This window comes from Monopterus albus, unplaced genomic scaffold, assembly GCF_001952655.1.
Source record: "Monopterus albus unplaced genomic scaffold, M_albus_1.0 scaffold149.1, whole genome shotgun sequence".
Taxonomy (NCBI): domain Eukaryota; kingdom Metazoa; phylum Chordata; class Actinopteri; order Synbranchiformes; family Synbranchidae; genus Monopterus; species Monopterus albus.
In genome coordinates this window covers 488809-504609 of record NW_018128029.1, presented here as the reverse complement: position 1 = coordinate 504609, position 15801 = coordinate 488809, and the positions used below count along the sequence as shown (strand labels likewise).

Below are 15801 nucleotides of genomic sequence, written 5' to 3'. Positions count from 1 at the left end.
GGTCGAATAGCTACTGTCAAAATGAAAACCCTACCTCAAATCAACTATCTGTTTACAATGCTTCCCACAACACCCACAGATAAATGGTTTAAATTGCTTGATTCTATAACTTCACAATTTTATTGGAAAAACAAGAAACCCAAAATTTCTCTATCTACACTCGAAAAGAAGAAATCACTAGGTGGCCTAGAAGCACCAAATTTCCAATATTACTACTTGGCAAATCAACTACAGTATTTAATCAAATTGATTCAGAAGGACAGCTACAACAGTGTATGGATAGAATTAGAGCAAAATTACTCCAAAGATAACTCAAATAACTCAGTTGCAGGCCTTCCTTTTCTACCAAACTCTATTAAGAAAATGAATTACTGTAAGAACATCACAATCCTCTCAACTCTGACAGCCTGGTGGAAAGCAAACAAAATCACTAAATCATCACTTGCATGTAGATACACTCCAACTTGGCACAACCCTGATTTCAAACTGCATAATAACACTTTATATTTCCCAGCATGGCAACACAAAGGAATCACTCACTTACATCACCTATTTAAAAATAACCAGTTCATATCATTTAATACACTGATCCAGAAGTACGGAGTTCAGAGAGAACAGTTCCTCCAGTACAATCACCTAAAATCCATAATTAAGTCAAAGATTAGTGTAACCAATAACCCACTACAGCCTTCCAAATTAATTGAAGAAATTATGAAAATTACATCCTCCAAGAAAATAATATCCAAGCTATATAAACTCATATCAAATACAGACTCAACAATAACAAATACCAAAACTCAAATGGGAAAACGATTTAACTCTGTCCCTCAACTCTGACTCGTGGACAGAAATTTGCAATAACATCTTGTCCATGACCAGCACTAGCTGTAAGTATGCTGGAGTTATTACTTGCCAAAAAACAGTGGGGGAAACCAGAATAATAATATTAATAATAATAATAATAATAATAATGATAATAAAGCTTTATTTATATAGCACTTTACAACTCCGGGGAGCACAAAGTGCTGCACAATATCAGCAGTAATATCACAGACGTTGACCACCTACCAATTAAATACAAAAACCCACTCCTCATTTCTTTAGCTATTGCCAAGAAAACAATCTTTCAAAACTGGAAATCAAAAAAATCCCTACACATAAACCACTGGACCAACCTTTTGACAGAATACATCACATTAGAAAATATGGCATCCACTCACAAGAATAGTTTATCAGCTTTTTATGACACATGGAACCATTTTTAACACATTTCAACTTGAACCAAACACATTCCCACCAACCTCTAAAAATTTAACAAGCTGATTTTATTAGTAGTACTGTTATCATCATTATTATTAGTAATTATTTATTTATTTATTTTCCCTCCTTTTCCCTTTCTTGCATTTCATAGACTGCATAAGTTGGAAGTACCCACACTTCACACACTGCAATCTTGTAAAACACTATATCCTTTTGTAATGTCATGTAACTGTTGTCTTGTCTCCCATGTTTGGTACTGTTTTGTGTTACTTTGTTTCAATTTAAAAAAAAGTTTTAAAATTCCATTTATACTTTTCAAAAGATTCCATTTTGTTTGAACCTTTGTTAAATAATGAGAAATACTTTACATTGGTAAAGTAACAAAGAGACAATCAGCAGCTATAGCGGTGATATCACACCTACAGTGAGGAGGCTGCTGAATTTGTCTAAAACATTAACTCTAAATTGTCCCCATGATCACAGTTTTCACTCCTTTTACATATATATTTTATCAATAAACATTAGACAAAGTCATGCTATTTCAGACAGTATAACTATAGTAACAAACAAATTCACACAAGATGCACTGTGAGCCTTAGAGTGACATGAGTACCAACCAACAGGTGCTCATAATGTTTTGTCTTATCAGTGTACGGATAAGTGGATACATGAAGAACTGTGTCATGTGATGCCTTTTAAAACAAATGCATTGCCAGGTATGGCAGCACTGTACATTTAAAGTACATTTCCTCTACATCCTGTGATAAACTCAGTCTGAAAATCCTCCTGAATCTACACACAGATAAACATTGAACTCATATATTTCATCCACAAAAGCTGATCTCATATTATTTTTGTTTTTATTGGAGGAAAAACAAAAAACTTTCGTCAGTCTGACCTGATGTGCAAGTTCATGTGCAATGACAGTAGCAATGTCTTCCTTGTGCAACAATGAGGACACGCCTTCTTCGTAGAGCAGACTTCCTTCCTGGTATGTGACCAATCCCCAATTTTCCATTGCTAGAGGATATAAGTCTGGCACTGCAATTTGGTCTACAGGGTTTGCAAAGATATGGACAAATTAATTTATATATATAAATTTGCATAGGCAAAAATGTAGGCTTAGTTAGGCTGTACTATACCAGTACCTCTTTCAGAACAGCAGAGTTGCTCTGGAGGTAGAACTAATCTTTTTGATAGTTAAGCTAACTACAACTAAAAACCGGGGGGAAACTGTTACCCTGCCAAAGCCTTTACAAAACTGTGCAATATAGCCTACAACACTGTCTTATTATTGTGTGTTTAGTTTTCCAAAAAACATTTCACAAAAATAAACTAATAGTATTTGTAAATGTTTTTGACTGACACCCAGTATTATTCCGGACATTTTATTTCCCAGCGTGAATGCCTAAATAGCATTCTCTCCACTGCCAACAATAACATTCTGTGGGGTGAAATGCTAAAGTCTACAGTGCATACTTTAATGACATACTGTATAACTATAAAGCTAGCTATGGTAAGCTAGTTAGCTAGCATTGTCACCACAGAATGAAATGTTCTTTTTAACAGTGACATTTTTTATTTCCATCTATCAATACATTCATTCAGATATATGTACCACAGGCACACACATACCTAGCTTTTTTAGTGAGTAATTAATATCAAAATAATTCTCATAGAACTCGAGAATCTTTCCAGTGATGCTGGCTGCATATTCAGTGTGTCCTGCTGTAGTGGCCTCAGGACGAGCAAAAGTCTACATGAGAAAGACACAGAGGTAAGAAAAAGGACACTCCAGCTTGATCACAAAAATAAGCATGGCATAAGAAAGGTAACATATCTCAAAAGGAAAAGGTCAGGGAAGCATAAAAATGGTGTAGCCTGGTTATTGCATCATTTTGGTTCATGGTGCTGAATGGTATTTTGATGTATGGCACTGAACCCCTACCAAACTTATGGCAGATGTAAATTTTGCCAGTGAATTTTTGATAATTTTTCTTTAGAAGAAAATTAAAGTTTACTGGCAAAAATTACAATCAAAGTAGCCGAGGTCAAGACCATACCAAAGCAGTGACATTAAATTCATGCTGAATTTACAGTAGCTCACATACTTTAATTTCCACACGTTCATGTGGGGAGTTGATTGATTTGAACTCTGAAACTGTGAAGGCAAACAAGTATGTAGACATCCTCTGTGTTGGATCGAAAATAGTAACTGTCCAGTCATCATCTATAATACTGGAATCTGAAAAAGTGGAGAGTGACAAAAGGGCAGACCAAAATAAGGACCAGAAGTATATGACCAGAAGTCCAGTAAACACACACACATACAAGTTACAGCATATTGTACACATTGTCATTTTCACAGAAGACTGATTTTCACCTTTCATTTTTGCATTTGCTAGAGCTGTTGTGCCATGTCTGTGGATTATGGTCACATGAAACACAGCCTTCATTTCTGGCTCATCGAAACAAGGAAACACTCTCCTGGCCTCTGTTGGCTCCATATTGGTGGTGGCAAGGAATCTGTGAATACAAATAAAGACAGTGAGCCTTTCATTATCAGGTGTATACTGAAGAAATACAACTTAAAATATATGCATATATATGAGAAAGTGATTTTTGATTTCATAAAGAACTTATGATAAATAACTTTGACACTCCCTTGACACTTTCCGTGTGCCTATTCAAACAACTACAGGCTCTCATTCAAAGTTGTTCTGCTGATGCTAGTATGAGCTCTCCTATTAAACTTGCTCTCTCTTTCTTTTCTCTTAATTTTATTGAACAGTTATAATATACAATTGTCAGAGAACAAGGAACAATTGTACAGTACAATAAAAACATATGACATGCCAGAGGGGAATCCAAACATACAAGCACAAAATAAATAAATAAATAAATACAAAATAAGGTTGTATCTGTGAACTAAATAGTTTTCTTAGCCTTTTGTTCTTGGATGAAGAGATTATTTCACTATAATTTTTCATAAAGACACAAAACATGGGTTTGTTACCATTAAATTTGCACTTATGTATATAGTATTTAACTAGAACCATGATGAGGTTTATGACATAAGAGGAGCCACAGCTTTCTTTTTCAAAAACTGTGTAACCCAGGATAACATTCTCAAATCTGAGGGAGGTCCATGAGTATATGTTGAAGATAATGTTCATGACATCTTTCCAAAGTCTTTTGGTGTGGTTATAGTTCCAAAACAGGTGACATACTGTATCTTTAGCATGACTGGCACAAAAGAAGCAGTTAAACTCGCTCTCTCTCCACAGTTCCATATCTGCTGATACCACACCAGCTGTGCATGACTTCGCTCCATAAAAATTCTTCACCTCCACTTGATACCAGCCAGCACACAGCTTGTCTGGCCATCATGTACTGGGGTACTGAAAAACTCGAAAGCTTGATTTATTTTGGCGTAACAAAGAATCTAACCTCCCCGTACTAGCTTAAACATAAACTGGTAACCCTCTTCAGTTTTCACTCCTGTACATCATCCTGATGTGAGTCATCGGGCTGATGGGGGGGTAGTAGGGGGTGCTGTAGTCACATTTGGATATATTTGAAATAAACCCAGAAATACACAAGGGGCAAATATTGAGGCCTATCACAGAGGTTCACAGAACTTTTTTGAGAAAAAAAACCAACTGTTTTAGACTATATATTGTTTATAGCAGAGCATTTATATGCAAATATGAATAGGAAAATGTCTGGAGTGGAATTTTAACAAAAAATTAATACCATCTCTTAGTAACTATGTAAATGATTAGACTGATTTTATATTGAGCACAGAGGTGCATTCTTGTTTTATACCATAAAGGCAGATGTTTTTTTTAGCTTTTATCTTATGTTGTACTTTAAAACCATCACCAACAACTTCACAGACTGTTGGTTTTGAATAAAAACTGCAAACAAAAAAAGCCTGTTATTTATGGCTCAGTGAACATTTGCTGTCTCCTTTGTTTTCTTGTGTTCTATGTTTGAACAGGAGTTAGATACAGGATTGATATCAGTTTAGTCTCTCCACGTTCAATGGTGGACGTGTGCAGGGGCTGGAGGTGTGAGGATGTGATTTGCTAACATTAACCACTGGTAAGCCTCCATTCAGGGATCACCTGGTGTTGTTCAGAGATGGATGTGAAGATGGGACTTCTGAATTGTGACTGTTTGCAGCTGCCACAGCTAATGGCTGTTGATGGTCATAAGATGACATACAGAATGTGGGTTTGGAGGCTGTTGAGTTGTTTACAGAGATGTTGAGAGAGTTTTGCCCTTCATGTATTAGCATTTTTTTCAGGTCACAGTGGTAACCATCAGATTCTCTAAGCGATAGTTAGAGAATATTTTCAAGATCCTTCTAGCCATATGAATAAAAATAATTTTATCCTCTGAATATTAAAAACATTTTAACCCAATTCCCAGGTTATGATTTTTTTACGTATACAGGTGGGCTGCCATCTTTGCTTTGATTCTGAAACAGAGGACCAACTGGTTACAAATCTTTTAATCTGGAATATTTTTTTCATCCAGATGAGCATAAGAGTCTTTGAGGATTTTGGAAATACCATCAGAACAGTAGTAGTTGTCTCAAAACTCCTTGTGGGCTAGTAATGAATATTAGCAATAGTAATGACTGAGTAATGACAATGAATGAAATGAAAATATAATGTAAGCAATTACATTTGCTGCTGGGCAGTTAGTAAAAAAAACAATTTATAAATGAGTAATGTGTAGTATTATTTTAAATAACCTTCCTTGTGCTGCAGATTACAAAGCAAAAACTCATGAATTGCAGGTTTGTTGATGGATTATCAGAGACTAGCCAAATACATCTGAAAACAAAAGCTAGATATGGATCATAACTGCACAGACATTTTGTTGTTTTGTATGTCAGACCAGAATCCTTACTATTTCAACAGCAGTCCTTACCAGCATGAGGTTCTTTACCTTTCTGTGAAACTGCCTTAGTTTGACTCCACTGTAGTAGAGGATTGATGTTAGAGAATACAACAAGTGGCTTAATCTATAGAAGTCTGACACTACCAACATGTATGACATCAGAGTCCTTATAAAGATGCCATAATCACAAGTTCTACACACAGAAACCTAAGAGGTTTAAATCTTTAACTGTTTAAATTTGTTTAACTGTTTTCCTTACCTCTCTGCATTTTCATCACCTTCATAAGCTGGGGAACCTTCAACATATGAGCTTACATAAAGGCCATCAAGATTTTTTGACATTTTTCCCTTGAAATTCAGAAACAAACTGTAGTTTCTTCCTGCCTCTAACGTTTCCTCCAACGGGACCTCAAGAAAGGAACTTTCATCTTTGTGTTTTATTTCCCCAACATCCATCTTCTTATTTGTGTCTCTGTTCTTCACCACTGCACCATCTACGTCCAGCTCAGTACTGTGGAGGTAGATGGTGCTAGTCCTCTGGACACAGTGAAAGTTAACAGTAGAGTTTCCGGTGAAGAGCATCGTCTGGTTTGGACTGGTGACGTTTTCCACCTCAATGATTCGGGTGTAGAAGTCAGGCTGAAGGAAGACTGTGTAACTATCAGGTATGAGGTTCCTTGGCAGCCGCATGACAGGTGGTGGTCCTGTGGTGGTGGACGGGAAGGTCGGACGAGGTGTTGGCTTCACTGTGGAGATCTGAGTTTTGTAGAAAATGATCATAGTGACAATGCCGGCAATGACAGAGATGGTCAGAATGACAAAGGTGGTGGCAACAGCCTTGAATATGAAGGACTCTTTCGGCATGTTGGCTGCTTCCTTTCTTTTGTCTTCTAGGTCTTGTTGCTTGACTGGTAGAGATGAGTCTGGTGAGTCCCTGAGCCTGTATGCCTCCTAACTGCAATGACTGATTTGAACATATCCAAGTAACCTCCCTCCCATAAACAGGGCTTGGCCTTAGCAATTAAGGGCCTGTACTTAGATTAAGCATTAACTTAGGCATTACAGAAAGACCAAAGAGTAAGTGTTATATAGTGTGAAGGGGACAAGGGTCATTGCTCTTGTTGTAAATAATCAGTCAAATTGTGCTCGCCAACATCTGGAGGTGGTTACTGTGTTTTTGCCACTAATAGAAGGGTTGGGTTAAACCTCAAGGAACATCTTATCCTCATGCTGGACTCTCCATCTCATCAGCACACACTTCCTCGCAGTCCCTTTCTGTGAACATAACACACACTGCTCAAATCAGTCAGAACTTCTTGCTGGATACAAGAGCTGCTCATGAAGAAAATCCTTAAGAACATAAAACCACAGTGTGCTCAGAGTTCCAAGTTGTAGCGTCCGTTCCTCTAACTGCTGCCTTCCACGGTCAGGTAAAACCATATTAAATGATGGCTTCCAAACAAGAAACAAATGAGAAGTATATGAAGAGAGGAGTGCTGTGTGAGCTGGATAAAAGAGGAGGAAAAAAAGAGGTGGAGAACAGAAAATCACTGAATTGGCTGGAAAACCCCAGCATCAGGGAACCATGACCATCACACACACAAACATATTCCACACCTCAGGAGGGGAAACACATGGTGACAAATAGGCAATATGGGAACAGCGTAGGAAAACAGGGCCTGAGCTGCATGAGGGAATTATTTGTACTGAGAACAGATGTTATTGTTGGAGGGTCAAGGATATCAAACCAGCCCAGATATACTGAAATAGTAAGATCATACAACAATGAAGGCAAATCACAGTGAGACAGAGCCAGGTGGAGGCCCCATTCCTGTTTTACATTATTCATTATGTCTGATTTATGGCCTAGTAGGGAAGTGATATTAATGAGACTTGTGAGAGCACCTTTTCATATCATGCATGTAAAAAAAAAAAAAAAAAAAGTCATGGTGAATTCTATCCATTTAGTCATGGAGCGAGCAAGTGGGGCAAAGCAAATAAAAACCACAAAAACAATTCTCTGGTGTGTTTACATAATAAAATGTTCTACTTATTATGGACCAGATGTTAAAATCTATGTCAGGAACAAATACTCAAACACTGTGCATGTGCAAATTGTTTTCAGAAAGGATTCATTCCTTAGACAGCAAGAAGTGTGTTCTTGGATCAGAGCCGCCATCAGTCACACACACACACACACACACACACACACACACACACACACACACACGTACTTCTATCTTTGTGAGGGCACTAATTGATATAATGCATTCCCTAGCCCCTTAATCTAACCTTAAATGCTTACTGTACGTGCCTAATTAGCTCTCACCCCAACATTAAACTAAGTAGTTACTCTAAGATTAAATGATTTACATGGTAAGAATCAGCATCTGGCCAACTCCCCGCAATGTAAGTAATACCAGGGATGTGCGTGTGTGCGTGTGCACACACAGACACGTTTGTAAAGCTATCTTTGTGAGGACACTCAGATATAAAGCGTTCCCTAACCCTTACCCCAACCCCAATTCTAACTTGAACCCTGAAACCAAGTCTTAACCCTCAAACAGCCATTTGAAGGGGCGTGAAAAACTGAGGACCAGCCAACATTTCCTCACTCCTGTGGTGCAAACCTCAAACCAGTCCACACAGTGCTGGCCAATTACATACACACACACACACACACCTTAACCCTCAAACAGCACTTGGAAGTTGTGTCAGAAAGAGTGACTGGCCACAAAGTCCTCACTGTCATGGTCTTAAATTCAAACTGGCCCTCATAATGTACAACCATACAAGTACACACATGTTTACCAATGTTTACCAATGACAACAGAGACAGGATAACCTACAATTATTTAGAAATAATCTTTTCCACTATATCTCACACATACAGTGGGTACAGAAAGTATTCAGACCCCCTTGAATTTTTCACTCTGTTATATTGCAGCCATATGCTAAAATCATTTAAGTTCATTTTTTTCCTCATTAATGTACACACATCACCCCATATTGACAGAAAAACACAGAATTTTTGACAATTTTGCAGATTTATTAAAAAAGAAAAACTGAAATATCACATGGTCATAAGTATTTTAGCATATGGCTGCAATATAACAAAGAGTGAAAAATTTAAGGGGGTCTGAATACTTTCCGTACCCACTGTATATTGATTTATTCTGAAGAGCACAGACATCCTCACGTTCACATCTGCTCTTACAACACACAAGCACAAATACTGGAGTGAAATGATCAGAGTCCCCTGGCTTCAAAGACCTTAGTGCAATTATGAACACAACCATATTTCTGTTGTGAGACATTTGGGTGAGAAATCTTTATGGCCAATTCTTTGAGAGTAACGACCTCTACTGATTAAGAGGATAATTACAAAAGTACAGATTTCACTACTCTGAACCAGAAGCAACCAGTTGAGGCTCACTGTAAAAAAGACAATCAAATTTCACAACTGTTACATACATCCCCGGCTTTTTCAGTCCCCATGATGAGGTATCCTCGAGCAACACACTAAACCCCAAGTTGCTCCCAGCAGCCACTGCCCTCAGTGTGTGAATGGGATGAATGGGCGAATAGTGTAAAGCACTTTGAATGTACTTAACTATGTAGAAAAGCACTACAATAGTACAAGACCATTTACAGTTCAGTGCACCTTGGCATTGACACCACAAGTCTCTGGACTCTACTGGAGGGATGAACACCATTCTTCCAAAAGAAATTCCTGCATTTGGTGTTTTGACGATGGTGGTGGAGACACTGTCTATAACACATTGCTCCAAAATCTCCCATAGGTTGAGATCTGATGACTATGAAGGCCACAGCATATGAGTGGCATCATTTTCATACTCATCCTGGAAGAGACTACTCACTATTCGAGTTTTTAACTTTAATTTGTCACCTGTTTCACCCGCCCGTCAAGGAAACATCTAAAATTTGGTCACTTACTTGCTACAGTGATTTGAGCAACAGGAGACTTTCATGACAACAATGGAAATGTGCAAATATTTTATAAAAATATGGAGAGTTGATGAATTTTAAGACAGGTTAAATGTTTTAAAGCCTCAGAAAACAGACTGATGAGCTGTCTGCTTTAACAGGAACACACACGACGAAAACTAACACCAACAACTCATACTTTGATGACAAAGTTTTGAGAATAAAGCATAAAATGTTTCAGGCAAAATCTAAATATTTTGAGTAGCAATATTTTGAAAGTAAATTTGTAATTTTCAAGAAAAAAGGGCATAATAATCTGAGAAAACATTGTAACATTTCTAGAAATAAAATTTGCATATGGGCAAGTTAACGCGTTATTTTTGCGTTAACATAATACTTTATTAACGCCGAGAATTATTTTATTGTGCATTAACGCAGTTTATTTTTATTATTATTTTGAAAGTCCGTTGCTCACTGGCTCTGAATACACATACAGACAAACCATGGGTAACAGGAGGGGTGGGATGTTGATCGGTACTAGCTTGAGATGGGCGTCATCACGCGTCTCAACCAATAAGAGCATTTGGGGTGGGCGTAAGACCGCTGCAGCGCTCACGTGACCTTGAACTGAATAGAACTGGCGGGGACAGAAAAATGGAGAAAGGTAAAGGACTCATACGTGGACATTTTCAATCTAAATCTCTTCCGCACAGCGGAGTTGATATAACCAAAGTCATTTGTTTCCACTGCAAAGCTGAATTTTCTTATCACCGGAGTACTTCGAGTCTGAAATATCACTTAAATGCAATACACACCGCCGATGCCAGCAAATCACCCACCCAAACAAACAGCGGAGGGAGGCTTCGGCAGACTACGCTGGATGTAACGTGTGGGAGAAGTATAGATAAACATAGCTAAGTGGATAGCTACAAACTGCAGGCCGATTAGTACTGTGGAAGATGTCGGTCTGAGGAACGTTATTAGGATGGCAACGAATGACGGCACGTATGAGCTTGATTACATTGGTTGAGATTTGCTGCTACTGTGTAAAAAGCACCTTATTTGTTTGAAGTGTTTGCAAACCAAATGTTATTGTACTTTTGTTCATATAGTAGTACTTTTAAAATACAAGTGCACAATACACTACTTTTGAATTCATTATTGAATGCTGCTCATATCAATGCATGTTGTAATATTGCAAGAATAAAAGTTTGATAATTGAAGATCCTAATACACTAAGTGGTATAGATAATGGATAGATGGATTCAGAACTTATTCTTGACTTCCTACAAAATTATAACTGAAAATATTTTTTCTTGAAATTATGACTTTTTTCCACAATGCTAACTTTATCATCAAAATATTATGATTTCCCTACTGAAAATAGAACTTTTTCAAGTTTTTTTCTCCGAATATTTTACCTTTATTCTGGGTTGTTTTTTGTTTCTTCAGCTGTGGGAGCTAGTACTCCTGTCAGTTTTCTCTTTGAACAGGCTAGGTTTAAAGGCATTTTCTACAACTTGGAGAAGCCATTACATTTGTCATTTGGTCTTCTTTTCATATTAAACAGGCTCAGGCGGAGATGTAGTTAATGGTCTTTAGAGGGAATGAATCCAGTGCAGCACAACACAGTGCAATCAGCATGAAGTGCTATTGCTTTTTGGAAGTACTGGACAAACAAAAAAACATTTAGATGCGCGGTTTACATCGGTGTCTTATCAACATTTTGGAAAGCGTTTCCAAATTAACAGAAGCTTATTAACTTTCCATCATTTGATTTTGCATCAAGTCTCAGTTTCTCATCCTCAACTGTGTCCCTCTGTTCATTCAAATCAGGAAAACAATGTGTTTAAAAGCAATATATTGCTTTCTTCTGGAATCTACCTACAATGACCAAGTATGAGATGTACTTCATTTATTGTCAGTAAGTTGTCTACCAAAGCCAGCTGTCTAGATGCTGAACACAGTAACAGGACTGTGCTAGGATGGTGCACAGCTCCACATAGCTTTCCTCTCTCCATGTGGGAAGGAGCCTCTCATTGTTTAGGGTCTGAAGTTTTGGTGTCCCCTCTCGGAGGACGTGGTACAGGCAAGGCCACCGCCTCTGAATCCTCAGCCTGGTCCTCCGGTCCAGTGTAATACCACGGACAATCTTCTTGGCCCGAAGCTCACGTAGGGCAGGCAGCTTCAGACAGGAGAAGACTAGGCCTCGGCTTGGCGACACGTCCAGGAACTCCAAAGATTCAGAGTCCAGAGTGTATGAAATGCCGAGGTTCCTCAGCGGCACCAAGATGTGTAATGTCAAAGACTTCAGGCTAGGCAGGGATTTGGTTAGGGTCTGCAGCGTCGAGGGAGTCACTCCTTTAAAAACCCAGAAGTATTTGAGCTCAAGGACTCGGAGCTGCTGGAACTGTGTGAGCAGCGACACAGATGCATCCGACCAGTCAAAATGTAACCGCATCTTAGTGATGCGTGGGCAGCTCTGGGTCAGTTTGGTCAGCAGCTCCTGGAAACTGGTCACCTGTCAAATCAAATCAAAGACATCATGTGCTTGGAGATTTCTCTGTGGAAGGTGCACATTCCTATGGACAAGAATGTCTTATAACAGCAGTTCCCAAACGTTTGCTGCCATGCTTACGTTTCTGTTCATGGCTTGGATCACGCTGCAACACATGTTTATACAGTATAGCGCTTTTCAGACATACATAACACTGCTGCTTCATCAGTCTGTTAAAGTGACGGCTTTCTATTATTTAGACATAGGAGGGCACGTTTACATTATGGTCCACAGGACTTCATTCAGACATACCCACAACAGTGAACAAGACGACACAGGAATCATCTGCAAAGTACAACAATGAGAAGAGATAGTATAAGAATATTCACTCTTAGTGCAATCTAGTTTCACCAAAATCACTTAATGCATCACTGGTTAGTTTGGAAAAATGTGTCTAAGCCACTGAATATCTTTGTACTTTGTACACAGTCCCTGTGCAACTGCCTCAAAGCCAGCTGCACACACTGTATTTCATCAAAATGGCTTGTTTTGATGAAGATAAGGTTGTAGCTTATTCTCTGTCTACTTTTCCACAGTAAATGAACAAACAAATTGTCAAATGATCAGGTGTAGACCTACTTTCCAGGAATGTCTTTTGTGAAAAAAGGTCCAAAGGCCTCAATCATTATTGTATAGCCAAAGCAACATTTTCTAACACAGTGTTAACTACAACTGAAGACTCAAGGCCCTACAGAGAACAAACCCACTCTATGGCTCTTGTATTCAAGTATATCAGGACCATGACTAACAAGTGCTTTTATTATCAGTTAATCAGTTGCTTATGTTTATGCTTAATCATTTGGTCTATAAACAGTCAACATGACACAAAACAGATTAAAGCAGAAACTCTTTACATTTGGCATTTATGCCTGATGAATTAATGTATTATTAAAAGTTGAATATTTGTTTTCTGACTAATCAATTAATTGAGCAAGTGTTTGAGCATCACATTATAACACTATATTGTTCCAGTGTTGAATTGATGGTGTCCATCCACTGTGTATACCACTGACTATTGACAATGGTATCTTGAAATAAAGACTTAAGGCTATGCCATTTTAATTTGAAGTGTTTTATCAACATACAGAGGGGCTGCAATGCAGCTATGAAGAAATGTGGCCAGTTTTCACTAACCAAGAATCTGCAGATTTATCTTCTTTGCACCCACTCAAATCATATCCAATCATACATACTGTTAGGGTGATTTTTATTTTTAAGTGGCTATGAATAGAATTAGTTAAGGTTTTTATCCCCACAATACCAGTATTCAGTGTTTACAAGTCAAAGTGGCACTTTTTGGTATATTATAGAAACCAACCAGAGTGGCAAAAATCTGTCTGCTGTGAGCAGTTTACTTACTTACAAGACTTCTGGGTGCTTATGTTACCTCATGCTGCAATAAGGAGCCACCAACACATGCATTTAATTCTAATGTGGATTCATGGTGGAAAATAAAATCAGAAAACAAGTTACCTGGTCCATTTTGGTAATGCTGTCCTGGTGTGAGCTGGAGCTGGAGTGGACCCTAAGGTCCAGTGGCTCAAGAAGAGTAAAGGTCCAGTTGAGGTCTAGGTGGCTGAGGTCTCTGCAGTGAACCTGATCCAGCAGGTGGCTCAGCAGTTCGCCCCACTTGTTGCAGTGATCCCCCAGGTCGAAGCTGGCCTTCAGTGTGAGCAGGCTTGCCCGGCGGGAGATAAGGTGGTGGGTGTAATGATGGACCCAGGATTTCCACCTCTCAAACTCACGGTTGGAAACAAGCAGCCCCTCTTGATCCAAATGGAAGACACCACGACGGGAGTAGTCAGCTACCCGCCACAGCTTCCATGAGCGGACAAGACAACTCCAGCTGAGGCAAACCAACGCACAACTACACTTATCTACCTCATTCAGAAAGGACAAGACATGCAGCTGGCACTCCACTGGCAGGAAGTTGAAAGGGAAGTAATCATCCGTTGCTTTCCGCCGGCTGTTTACTGGAATCAGGGGTCTTTTTCGTGGTGACATGATGACAGATGACGTGATGCTGGTGGGTACTGATAGAGGTCAGAATCTCCACCAGGTGATCTTGTGGTCTAGCTTTGCCATAAATATCTTTAGGCTGTTGAAGCCTTAAAGACAAAGAAAAACAGAAAGAAAATGATTGAAAACGTTGATTGTAGTTGTCTTCAGTTGTTCAACGTAACAGGCAGAAAAGGCACCTTCACTTATTAAGTACAATATGCAAATTTTAGCCACAAGATGCTGACCCACCAGCTAATTTCCACAAAGGTTAGTGTAACGTTAGTACCTCAACAATAATGAAACAAATGTACACGTAACGCGATATACGAGTGTTCACTTTCATCGAGGTGTTAGATTACAATTTATTTAAATGACACGTAAGTTTGTAACATGACTCGAGGTCCCGTGACAACTCCATTAGTTGCTCTCATTTGCTTCTGTCAAAGTAAGACGCACATTCAAAGACTTCTACCCATTAAGGCTACAGTGGGGATTATGTGACTGTTTTGTACAAATATTGAGACAATCGTCGCGTCCTTACCTTGTGATTGAACTCCCCTGTGGCTCCCTCCCGTCTTTAGTTAAAAAGCTAACCTGCTAAAAGCCAGCTGAGAGAAGACAAAAGATTTTAAAGATAATTACTGCGCATTGCTGTAATTTTACAGAATTTGCTTTATACCGGATCATATTACTAAATATACGTACATTTATATAAATACAGTTTAAAAACAAAACAAACTGTATCGAACAGTGCTTAGTATAACTAGGCCAGCTTGTTAGCTGCCAAACAGCTGAGGTTTGTTGTGACTCGTTGGTGATGGCGTCATCAAAATGCGTGGGGCTGCATGTTTTGCTCCCCGGCGTTACACAGTCGGGAGGAGTTTAATGTTTGAAAAGGAATTGTTTAGAAGTCACGCACACATGCATGCACGCACGCGCGCACACACAAACCAAAGAAGCGAGGCTGATATTAGTTGTACGTAGAATTTGAAGAGCTTTAGTAGATTTGAAAAGAAAGCGCAAGCGCCCTCTGTTGGTTTAATGTGCAACGACTAGCGTGAAAAGAAGACCTCTGTTTTGTTTGATGTTATAATTTATATTTAGTATATATAATTTATATG

The 15801-nt window shown here is 38.7% G+C and overlaps 2 protein-coding genes across 5 annotated transcripts in view; both read right to left on the bottom strand.

Annotated features, from left to right (window-relative positions):
• Positions 1-12139, bottom strand: part of LOC109968422 (aminopeptidase N-like) — a 34294-nt gene extending 22155 nt beyond the window's left edge. The window contains exons 1-5 of one of the 4 annotated variants that reach the window (XR_002276096.1): positions 6434-8117; positions 3644-3786; positions 3372-3505; positions 2896-3016; positions 2159-2313 (exon numbers count right to left, since the gene is read on the bottom strand). Coding sequence is in view for 3 of the 4 variants with exons in the window: in XM_020614688.1 (XP_020470344.1) it covers positions 2159-2313; positions 2896-3016; positions 3372-3505; positions 3644-3786; positions 6434-7038 (1158 nt within the window). In the remaining variant the exon portion in view is untranslated. Of the gene's footprint in view, positions 1-2158; positions 2314-2895; positions 3017-3371; positions 3506-3643; positions 3787-6433; positions 8120-12059 lie in introns of those variants that run through there. The other 3 variants (XM_020614689.1, XM_020614688.1, XM_020614687.1) reach the window with 3 other exon arrangements.
• Positions 11473-15379, bottom strand: LOC109968423 (uncharacterized). The gene is made up of 3 exons (XM_020614690.1): positions 15222-15379; positions 14153-14787; positions 11473-12643 (listed from the first exon to the last, which is right to left on the bottom strand). Exons 2-3 carry the CDS (start codon positions 14681-14683, stop codon positions 12056-12058), a joined length of 1119 nt encoding a protein of 372 aa, XP_020470346.1. The 5' UTR covers positions 14684-14787; positions 15222-15379; the 3' UTR covers positions 11473-12055.
• Positions 15380-15801: the final 422 nt, after the last annotated feature.